This window comes from Trichomycterus rosablanca, chromosome 1 (assembly GCF_030014385.1).
Source record: "Trichomycterus rosablanca isolate fTriRos1 chromosome 1, fTriRos1.hap1, whole genome shotgun sequence".
Lineage (NCBI taxonomy): Eukaryota > Metazoa > Chordata > Actinopteri > Siluriformes > Trichomycteridae > Trichomycterus > Trichomycterus rosablanca.
In genome coordinates, this window is record NC_085988.1 from 70109829 (window position 1) to 70121482 (window position 11654).

At 36.7% G+C, this 11654-nt stretch overlaps 1 protein-coding gene across 1 annotated transcript in view; it reads right to left on the bottom strand.

The window, feature by feature from the left end:
• helb (helicase (DNA) B) overlaps nt 1-4279 on the bottom strand; it is a 19376-nt gene extending 15097 nt beyond the window's left edge. Inside the window, exon 1 of the mRNA XM_063009024.1 lies at nt 4075-4279. Within this exon, the coding sequence (XP_062865094.1) occupies nt 4075-4279 (205 nt within the window). The remainder of the gene's footprint in view (nt 1-4074) is intronic.
• Between the last annotated feature and the right edge of the window lie 7375 nt (nt 4280-11654).

The following is an 11654-nucleotide window of genomic DNA, read 5'->3' on the forward strand; positions in this document are numbered from 1 at the left end:
ACAACTGGAACGCAATGCTTGCTCATGCACAAATAAGATCATAAGGTAGATTTTGCAATTATTCTGCATTGTAATGCCTGGTTTAATCCAAATCCACAGTATATAATCAAAATCAACCATCCAAGTCATTATTATTACTTTCTTCATTAAAATCTGTTGTACTGACAATAAAAGTGTTAATCTGTTTCTATCTAGACAGAACAGCATTAGTTTTTCTCTACATTTAAAGCCATATTTTACTTTTATTGCACAGTGACAAATATAACCCACATTCTTACTGTTTGACAGTGTTTGGATATTTATCTCTGTTAATCTGATTATACAAAAATGACAGATGGCTTTAGGATTGGATGTATTTTAACTTAATGATATTAAGTTGACCACACAAAATATGAAATATATAGGGTTCATTCAAAATGTGTACTAATATTTTCATTTTCATTAATTACAGTTCATTAATTACAGTGTGCAATGAAATAAAAGTCAAAGTAAATGTAAGAAACTTTAAGAAGTTTTATTTAATTTGCATTTTCCATACTGGGGAAGTTGTAGCCTAGCGGTTAAAGTACTGGACTAGTAATCAAATGGTTGCCGGTTCAATCCCCACCACTGCCAGGTTGCTGCTCTTGGGCCCCTGAGGAAGGCCCTTAGGCCTTAATTGCTTAGACAATATATTCTCACAGTACTGTCGCTTTGGATAAAAGTACGACGGTGGATTAGGGCCAGTGTAAAAAACTAATTTTTAAATTTTGATTTCAAGAATAAAGTCAAAACGATTATGAGAATAAAGTCGAAATTATTATGAGAATAAAGTTGAAATGATTATGATAATAAAGTCGAAATGAGAATAAAGTCGAAATGATGAGAATAAAGTCGAAATGATTATGATAAAAGTCGAAATGATTATGAGAATAAAGTCGAAATGATTATGTGAATAAAGTCGAAATGATTATGATAATAAAGTCGAAATGATTATGATAATAAAGTCGAAATGATGAGAATAAAGTCGAAATGATTATGAGAATAAAGTCGAAATGATGAGAATAAAGTCGAAATGATTACGTGAATAAAGTCGAAATGATTATGATAAAAGTCGAAATGATGAGAATAAAGTCGAAATGATTATGAGAATAAAGTCGAAATTATTTCAAGATTAAAGTCGAAATGATTTTGAGAATAAAGTCGAAATTATTTCAAGATTAAAGTCGAAATGATTTTGAGAATAAAGTCGAAATGATGAGAATAAAGTCGAAATTATTTCAAGATTAAAGTCGAAATGATTTTGAGAATAAAGTCGAAATGATGAGAATAAAAGTCGAAATGATGAGAATAAAGTCGAAATTATTTCAAGATTAAAGTCGAAATGATTTTGAGAATAAAGTCGAAATGATGAGAATAAAGTCGAAATGATTATGTGAATAAAGTCGAAATGATTATGAGAATAAAGTCGAAATGATGAGAATAAAGTCGAAATGATTACGTGAATAAAGTCGAAATGATTATGATAAAAGTCGAAATGATGAGAATAAAGTCAAATGATTATGAGAATAAAGTCGAAATTATTTCAAGATTAAAGTCGAAATGATTTTGAGAATAAAGTCGAAATTATTTCAAGATTAAAGTCAAAACGATTATGAGAATAAAGTCGAAATTATTATGAGAATAAAGTTGAAATGATTATGATAATAAAGTCGAAATGAGAATAAAGTCGAAATGATGAGAATAAAGTCGAAATGATTATGATAAAAGTCGAAATGATTATGATAATAAAGTCGAAATGAGAATAAAGTCGAAATGATGAGAATAAAGTCGAAATTATTATGATAAAAGTCGAAATGATTATGAGAATAAAGTCGAAATGATTATGTGAATAAAGTCGAAATGATTATGATAATAAAGTCGAAATGATTATGATAATAAAGTCGAAATGATGAGAATAAAGTCGAAATGATTATGATAAAAGTCGAAATGATTATGAGAATAAAGTCGAAATGATGAGAATAAAGTCGAAATGATTACGTGAATAAAGTCGAAATGATTATGATAAAAGTCGAAATGATGAGAATAAAGTCGAAATGATTATGAGAATAAAGTCGAAATTATTTCAAGATTAAAGTCGAAATGATTATGAGAATAAAGTCGAAATTATTTCAAGATTAAAGTCGAAATGATTTTGAGAATAAAGTCGAAATTATTTCAAGATTAAAGTCGAAATGATTTTGAGAATAAAGTCGAAATGATGAGAATAAAGTCGAAATTATTTCAAGATTAAAGTCGAAATGATTTTGAGAATAAAGTCGAAATGATGAGAATAAAAGTCGAAATGATGAGAATAAAGTCGAAATTATTTCAAGATTAAAGTCGAAATGATTTTGAGAATAAAGTCGAAATGATGAGAATAAAGTCGAAATGATTATGTGAATAAAGTCGAAATGATTATGAGAATAAAGTCGAAATGATGAGAATAAAGTCGAAATGATTATGATAAAAGTCGAAATGATGAGAATAAAGTCGAAATGATTATGAGAATAAAGTCGAAATTATTTCAAGATTAAAGTCGAAATGATTTTGAGAAAAGTCGAAATTATTTCAAGATTAAAGTCGAAATGATTTTGAGAATAAAGTCGAAATGATTTTGAGAATAAAGTCGAAATGATGAGAATAAAGTCGAAATGATTATGAGAATAAAGTCGAAATTATTTCAAGATTAAAGTCGAAATGATTTTGAGAAAAGTCGAAATTATTTCAAGATTAAAGTCGAAATGATTTTGAGAATAAAGTCGAAATGATTTTGAGAATAAAGTCGAAATGATGAGAATAAAGTCGAAATTATTTCAAGATTAAAGTCGAAATGATTTTGAGAATAAAGTCGAAATGATGAGAATAAAAGTCGAAATGATGAGAATAAAGTCGAAATTATTTCAAGATTAAAGTCGAAATGATTTTGAGAATAAAGTCGAAATGATGAGAATAAAGTCGAAATGATTATGATAATAAAGTCGAAATGATGAGAATAAAGTCGAAATTATTTCAAGATTAAAGTCGAAATGATTATGTGAATAAAGTCGAAATGATGAGAATAAAGTCGAAATGAGAATAAAGTCGAAATGATGAGAATAAAGTCGAAATGATGAGAATAAAGTCGAAATGATTATGTGAATAAAGTCGAAATGATTATGTGAATAAAGTCGAAATGATTATGATAATAAAGTCGAAATGATTATGATAATAAAGTCGAAATGATTATGTGAATAAAGTCGAAATGATGAGAATAAAGTCGAAATGAGAATAAAGTCGAAATGATGAGAATAAAGTCGAAATGATTATGTGAATAAAGTCGAAATGATTATGTGAATAAAGTCGAAATGATTATGATAATAAAGTCGAAATGATTATGATAATAAAGTCGAAATGATTATGATAATAAAGTCGAAATGATTATGATAATAAAGTCGAAATGATTATGATAATAAAGTCGAAATGATGAGAATAAAGTCGAAATGATTATGAGAATAAAGTCGAAATTATTTCAAGATTAAAGTCGAAATGATTTTGAGAATAAAGTCGAAATATTATGGCCAAAGAGTGTGCAGCCGTCGTAGACTTGTCAGTTTACAGAAGCACGGGTCTCAGCACCTGGATCGGCGCCACTGAGGGCAGCCTCCAGTGTGCGTCACTGTGGTTATTCAATAACCCGCCATTACTTTTGGGTCGTTGTTTGTATCGAAATCGAAACTTATACGAGTTTATTCTCAAAATAATTTCTACTTTATTCTCGAAACATAAAAATATATATTTTTACAGTGGCCCTAATACGCCGTCGTAGAAAAGCGTCAGTTAAATGCCGAAAATGTAAATGTCCCAACTTTTTCTGATTTCGGGTTGTATAGTTGCTCCTCTATATAAGTTCAAATAAAGGCCATGTTAAACGCAAGCACAAATGTTGGTTGCATCATGCGGCACGACTTAACCATAATGTAGCTAAGTGTTACCGCACCGTATGTGTTTTTGAGTGGTTTTTCCATTGTGTCAGTGATACATTAGAAATAAACCAGTGAAGAAAGTTGGTTGTACCTTCAGTAACAGCAGGTAAAGACCGCTCGAAAGTGAAGCCACCAGAAGACACAAAATCCATCTCATCCATGTCCAAAATCTCAGGCGGGTTCTCGATCTCTTCTTCCTCGGATTCTTCATCTGTAATTCCTCCATGCTGATCTTGCTTTTTGTCTTTTGGGGGGATGATATAACCCACCAGCTGGATCGTTTTACCTGGTGCCATGTCTTGCTGGTTCGCGTTTTTCTCGAAAGGGTGCTCGGCAGAGAAGGCGCGTTAGGCTAGGATTGTATTTCCCGCTGAAGTCACGTGGCTGGCTCGGTTCTATTGTACTAACTCAAGTGTACATAAAGTGCACTATGTAGGACGTATATTGATTTGTTTTCAAAAGTTTAAAGTAGGCGTTTGAGACAAAGCCATAAAAGGATTGCGTAACGTGACACGTGAGGTTTTTTTCATAATACTGAAACTAAAGAACAGAACTCAACCACTGCGCATGCGCTTTTTAATAAGCAGAATAATAAGTAAGTACATTTTATTTATAAAGCACTCTTAAAAGAACTTACGTTGACCAAAGTGCTGTACATCGAACAAGCATACATAAGACAACATTATGTTAAAAAAGTAAAACCAAATAAAAGTACAGAGTAAGAGAGAAAATAAAAACAGATAAAAATAGACTAAACAATTATAATTACCACGGATCCTCACTGTTTAAGTGCCAGCTTATAAAGGTATGTTTTTAGGAGTTATTTAAAAACAGCGGCCAAAGGTGCTTGTCGAATATTAGGAGGTAGAGTGTTCCATAGCCTTGATAAGAGCAAGAATGTATTTATTTGTCATATATGCATATACATGTGTACAATACAATGAAATTCTTTTTCCGCATATCCCAGCTTGTTTGGAAACTGGGGTCAGAGTGCAGGGTCAGCCATTGTACAGCACCCCTGGAGCAGACAAGGTTAAGGGCCTTTCTCAAGGGCCCATCAGTGGCGGCATAGCAAAGCCTGAATTTGAACCGACAATATTTCAACTGGTAGCCCAAAGCTCTACCCACTGGACTACCACTGTCTCTAAAGAAGATAACATCCTTGAAAAGTTCTGGTTAGCTGCAGTATGAATTAAAACATTGCCAAGAATTGATTAATTTTTTGTTCCAAACCGTTTGAACAAAATTATTAATCGTTTCAAACTCTGGTTCAGGACTGTCTATTTTGCCGCTCAGGTGGCGCAGCGGTAAAAACACACGCTGCAACAGGAGCTGGATCTCGAGTACGTCGTATCGAATCTCAGCTCTGCCTTACCGGCCGAGGCTGAGCGGCTATATGAACAACGATTGGCCTGTTGTTCAGATGGGTGGGACTACGGTCGGAAGTGGGTTTCTCTCTGTCAGAATGGTGCAGTTACGACCTCTTCTGGCTAATTAGAGGCGCCTACACAGAGATGAGGAAGGAGTGCTCTTAGGGTGTGTCTCTCCGCACGCAATGCTAGGTGGCACAACACTCGTCAATGTGTGGGAGGCAAGATGCATATGGCTTGCTGCTCACGTGTCGGAAGGTAAGTGGGTTAGCTTCGATCTCCTCGGTCAGGGCAGGGATCGGCAGAGGCAGAGAAGAGGCGTGATGCAAACTGGACGCACTAAAGGGGTAGAAAATGCATTAAAAAAAAAGTTTTAAAAAAAAGGACGGTCTGTTTTTAGAATCCCATTTTTTGACTAAGTATGTATCCAGCATCAGAATGTATAACCCAATGTGACCCCAATATGCTTCAGAAGGACCACCACTAATGTTCCAGTTCCCAAGAAACCAGCAATCAACTGCCTTAATGACTATCACCCTGTTGCTGTGAAATCATCTATCATGAAGTTCTCTGAACGGAGGGTGGCACGGTGGCTTTCTGGGTAGCACTGACGCCTCACAGCAAGAAGGTCCTGGGTTCGATCCCCAGGTGGGGCGGTCCGGGTCCTTTCTGTGTGGAGTTTGCATGTTCTCCCCGTGTCTGAGTGGGTTTCCTCCGGGTGCTCCACAGTCCGAAGGCATGCAAGTGAGGTAAACTGGAGATAAAAAATTGTCCATGACTGTGTTTGATATAACCTTGTGTTATAAGTAACTACCATTTCTGTCATGAATGTAACCAAAGAGTGTAAAACATGATGTTAAAATCCTAATAAACAAACAAACAAACTAAACGGATAGTTAAAACACATCGGCTTATTTCTACCACTCTTGACCCCCTCCAGTTTACATACCGCTCAAATAAACCAACTAGGGCTGTCAAACGATTAAAATTTTTAATCGTGATTAATCTCAGAATTTCATATAGTTAATCGCGATTAATCGCATTTAAAAAAATCTGTGTAAATGTTATAGAAAACAAGGATTTTTAAGTGAAATGTTACAATTAAAATGGTGAACACATTTTATGCTAAATGTACTTATGTTAAAAACTGCTGGGACAAGAGAAAACTGTAAGGGAGTTTTATTCACTCACATACTAGGTAGTAATACTATCCAATGGTTTGATGGACGTTTCTACACGAAGTGAGTGTGTTTTGACCCTTTGGGGCTTCCATAGTTCATGGACAACGTGCTTGACTCAGCTGTCCGGTATTCTTTACCGTAACAGAATAAGTTAATAAAGTGTTCTGCTCCCGACAACTTGTGAATATAGCGTGTATTTATTTCTTTATTATGCAAGTGCAGATGCTACGACGCTCTTTTACATTTTGTTAACAAACCGCAAATGAAAAACGGTGACATGTCCGACATTAAAACGTTTGTTTTACCAGTCAAGTCTCAACATGAACTAGAATTTGCGTTAATGGCACTATTTATCTTAATCGCGTTAAATTGAGATTGCGTTAATGCGTTATTATCGCGTTAACTTCGACAGCCCTAAAACCAACAGATGATGCTATTGCTCTAATTCAGCACACTGCACTTACACACCAGGGCAAGAGAAATACTTATGTTAGCATGTTGTTCATTAATTATGGTTTAGCATCACCATCATTCATCATTCCCACCAAGCTTTTCACCAAGCTCAAAGTTTTGGTATTAAGCACTGTCTGTTTTGTAGCTGGATTCTAGACAGTGAAAGTATGTAACACCACATCGTTTATTGGTGATTCTGTACACTGGTACCCCACAAGAATATATGCTTAGTCCTTAGTACTTGCTGCTGAAGCTGTGTCGCAAGGTCTCCACCAACATCATTCTTAAGTTTTCTGATGATATACACTATATTTCCAAAAGTATTCACTCACCCATCCAAATAACTGAATTCAGGTGTTCCAATCACGTCCATGGCCACAGGTGTATAAAACCAAGCACCTAGGCATGCAGACTGCTTCTACAAACATTAGTGAAAGAATGGGTCGCTCTCAGGAGCTCAGTGAATTCCAGTGTGGTACCGTGATAGGATGCCACCTGTGCAACAAGTCCAGTCGTTAAATTTCCTCGCTACTAAATATTCCACAGTCAACTGTCAGTGGAAGCGATTGAGAACGACAGCAACTCAGCCACGAAGTGGTAGGCCACGGAAATTGACAGAGCGGGGTCAGCGGATGCTGAGGCGTATAGTGCGCAAAGGTCGCTCACTTTTTGCAGAGTCAATCGCTACAGACCTCCAAACTTCATGTGGCCTTCAGATTAGCTCAAGATCGGTGCGTAGAGAGTTTCATGGAATGGGTTTCCATGGCCGAGCAGCTGCATCCAAGCCTTACATCTCCGAGTTCAATGCAAAGCGTTGGATGCAGTGGTGTAAAGCACGCCGCCACTGGACTCTAGAGCAGTGGAGATGTGTTCTCTGGAGTGATGAAGCTTGACAAAGAGTTGAAGCTGCAAAGGGTGGGCCCACACCATATTAAACCCTATGGATTAAGAATGGGATGTCACTCAAGTTCATATAAGTGTGAACGCAGATGAGCGAATACTTTTGGCAATATAGTGTATCTATCTTGGACATCATCACAAATGGCAAGCAGACAACATACAGAGAAGAGGTCGGGGCATTTTCATAGTGGTGATTCAACAACAATTACTGTCTCAGTGTCAAGAATAATAAGATTAGCGATAATCTCACATGGACAAATTAAGAAGTTTGGCCGATCGCCTAATATTCTTTGCATCTTTCATTGCTGCATGTCTGACCTTAAAGCTCTTCAGAGAGTGGTAATGATGGCTAAACACATCACAGGCACCAAACTGCCAAACATACTGGACATAAGTCAGTCTTGATGCCTAATAAAATTCCAATAAAATCATATCGGACTGAACTTAACCAGCACATGACTTGTTTGACAAGCTCCTATCCTGGTAGGTGGTTAAGGGTCATTTATATATTAATTCATTGTCTGTTTTACCACCACATTACCCTGGTTAGGGTCATGGTGGGTCAGATTCATTGAGCAAAATACAGGAAACATCCCAGACAGGTCACCAATCTAGGCCCATCTGGCTGTGAGGCAACAGCATTACCCACTGTGCCACAGTTCCGCTTCATTCACTGCTCTGTTATGCTGATCAACTTATTGTTTTACCACATAAGACAGTCAGTTTTAATATGTTATATTAGCACTGTCATTTTAGAGTCTGCTGCTATTTTAAATCTCTGTAAATTTTATACCACATACTAATGCTGTAAATGTTAATGTTATTAATAGTTATGTTGTCATTTCTTATCTGTTTTCTTCTAATGTTTTACTGAATCACTTTCATTAATAAGGAACAATGTCAAACATGCAAACCACCCTTGTTAAAAATTAACTTTATACATTTAATGTATTTATTTAAATATGAATGCTATATACATTTGTTTACATTATTTTATTTTATTGGACTGCAGCTGCATTCAAAAATATTTTTGTAGGCTATATTGGGGAATATCACAATATGAACAAAAGAACGTAGACACCTGATCATTAGCTTGTTGGACGTCTAATTCCAAAGATGTAAAGATTAACATGGGTTTGTCCCTTCTTGGAGGCCATAACAGCCTCTGTTTTTCTGAGAAGGCTTGTCACAGATTTTGTTTCTGTGGATATTTACTGATTAGGCATAACATTATGACCACCTCCTTGTTTCTACACTCACTGTCCATTTTATCAGCTCCACTTATCATATAGAAGCACTTTGTAGTTATACGATTACTGACTGTAGTTCATCTGTTTCTCTAGAGCAGGTATTATTTAGGTGGTGGATCATTCTCAGCACTGCAGTGACAATGACATGGTGGTGGTGTGTTAGTGTGTGTTGTGCTGATATGAGTGGATCAGACACAGCAGCGCTGCTGGACTTTCTAAATACCGTGTCCACACACTGTCCACTCTATTAGACACTCCTACCTAGTTGGTCCACCTTGTAGATGTAAAGTCAGAGATGATCGCTCATCTATTGCTGCGGTTTGAGTTGGTCATCTTCTAGACCTTCATCAGTGATTACAGGACGCTGCCCATGGGGGCACTGTTGGCTGGATATTTTTGGTTGGTGGACTATTCTCAGTCCAGCAGTGACAGTGAGATGTTTAAAAACTACATCAGCGCTGCTGTGTCTGATCCACTCATACCAGCACAACACACACTAACACACCACCACCATGTCAGTGTCACTGCAGTGCTGAGAATGACCCACCACCTAAATAATACCTGCTCCTGGGTATTATTGTGGTCCTGGGAGTATTAAGTGGTCCTGGGAGAGTCCTGACCATTGAAGAACAGCATAAAAAGGGGCTAACAAAGTATGCAGAGAAACAGATGGACTACTGTCAGTAATTGTAGAACTACAAAGTGCTTCTATATGGTAACTGGAGCTGATAAAATGGACAGTGTGGGTAGAAATAAGGAGGTGGTTTTAATGTTATGGCTGATCGGTGTATGTGACCATTTAGTCAAAACAGCATTTATGAGGTCAGACACTAATCGTTTACCGACAAAATAATACTGGCCCACAATAAGGGTTATAATTCATCCTAAAGGTGTGCCCTGGGGTTAAGGTCAGGGCTATTCACAGGCCTCTGGAGGTCCTTTACGCAAAACTCACCATGCTTGACAAGTTATGCAACCACAGTACAAGCAAACAGGAAAGAGCTTTCCCAGTCTGTTGCCACAAGATCAGAAACATATAATTTATTTTTATCAGTGGTTTATAAATGTATACACATGAGCGATACATGTAGCTAAAATAGGAGGGGTGTCTACATACTTTTGGCCATATAGTGTATATGAAAGCCAAATGTTTATTTATAGAAAATAAGATACTGTTGTTATTTTTCTATACAACCACCATGCTGACATCACAAAACTGCTTAGAGCTCTTGAGAAATTTTAAACTTTCCATGAGGGAAACCACAGGAGGTTTTTTCCTACTTGGAAACCTTCCAGTTTCCTGCTCATGAATAAGTACCTCCACCCCCAGCGTTCCTTTTTTAAGTGTCCAATATTTTAAGTAATATTTCTAACTTGAAAATGTAAAATATTTTCTAAAGCTATAATTCCTTTTTGCATAGGTATTATAAGCCCAAGTCAATAATGTCAGACTGGATAAACACCATTGGTAAAGCCATTTTTAATTCTTGTCACAGATTAGGGCCAGCGATTGCCTAGTGGATACAGCTTTACTGCCATACACCTAGTGCCGGCTTCAGGTGCAGTAGTTTGCCTAAACCACAATAGTTCTTATTTATTTGTTTGGTTCCATCCATCCTGCTTTTAACCCTGAACAGTTCACCAGTTTCTGCTGATGAAAAACATTCCCACATGATGCTACCACCACCATGATGCTCTCAGGGTTGATGAACAGAGCTGGATTTCTGCGAAAATTCTAGATTTGCATTAAAGTCCAAAAGTTTATCCTTTAGACCAAGGGACACCAACATGCTTTTTGACTAACTCACACCTAACAAACAGCCTGAATGAGTTTTACTGTCGAAAGACAGTTGAAAGACAAAAGGCAGTCTTGACACACTCCAGCTCCACCACCTCAGGAAGTTGGGTTGATATCCAGCCGTCCACCTTGGAGCTCTCCTCATCCCCCAAACCACAACAGTAATATTGTCCATCCTTGAGAGGGACATTTAAAAAGCTTTTTAAGAAACACAACCTCTACAAAGCAGCAAGAACAGATGCTGTCCCTCACTCGACCCTGAGGCATTGTGCTGACCGTCTGTGTCCAGTGTTCACAGACATCGTCACTATCTCACTGGAAACATGACATGTTCCAGCCTGCTTTAAATTTTCCATCATATCCATGTCCAAAGAACATGTGTTTGGTGCACACACCATCTGTGCACATTCACAATTGTAATAAATAAATTTTTGGTGTTAAACAAACCAATTACTTAGCAGAAATTCTGCTGTCCTCCTCAGAAAAGTAATACTTACTACTACTTTTTACAGTCATATATTTATCCACTTTTTGATGGTCAGGGTCAGTCTGTTTGGCACCCTTCTTAAACCCTGGGCACATGGCAGAAATACACTTTGGACAAAGTGACACTTACTTATGCGTAGAGGCAATTTAAAGCAGCCAATCCTACCAAAGTAACCAAAAAATAATAAAAATAAAACATAGGAAAACCAAAGACAAGCAATGTTTAGATTTTA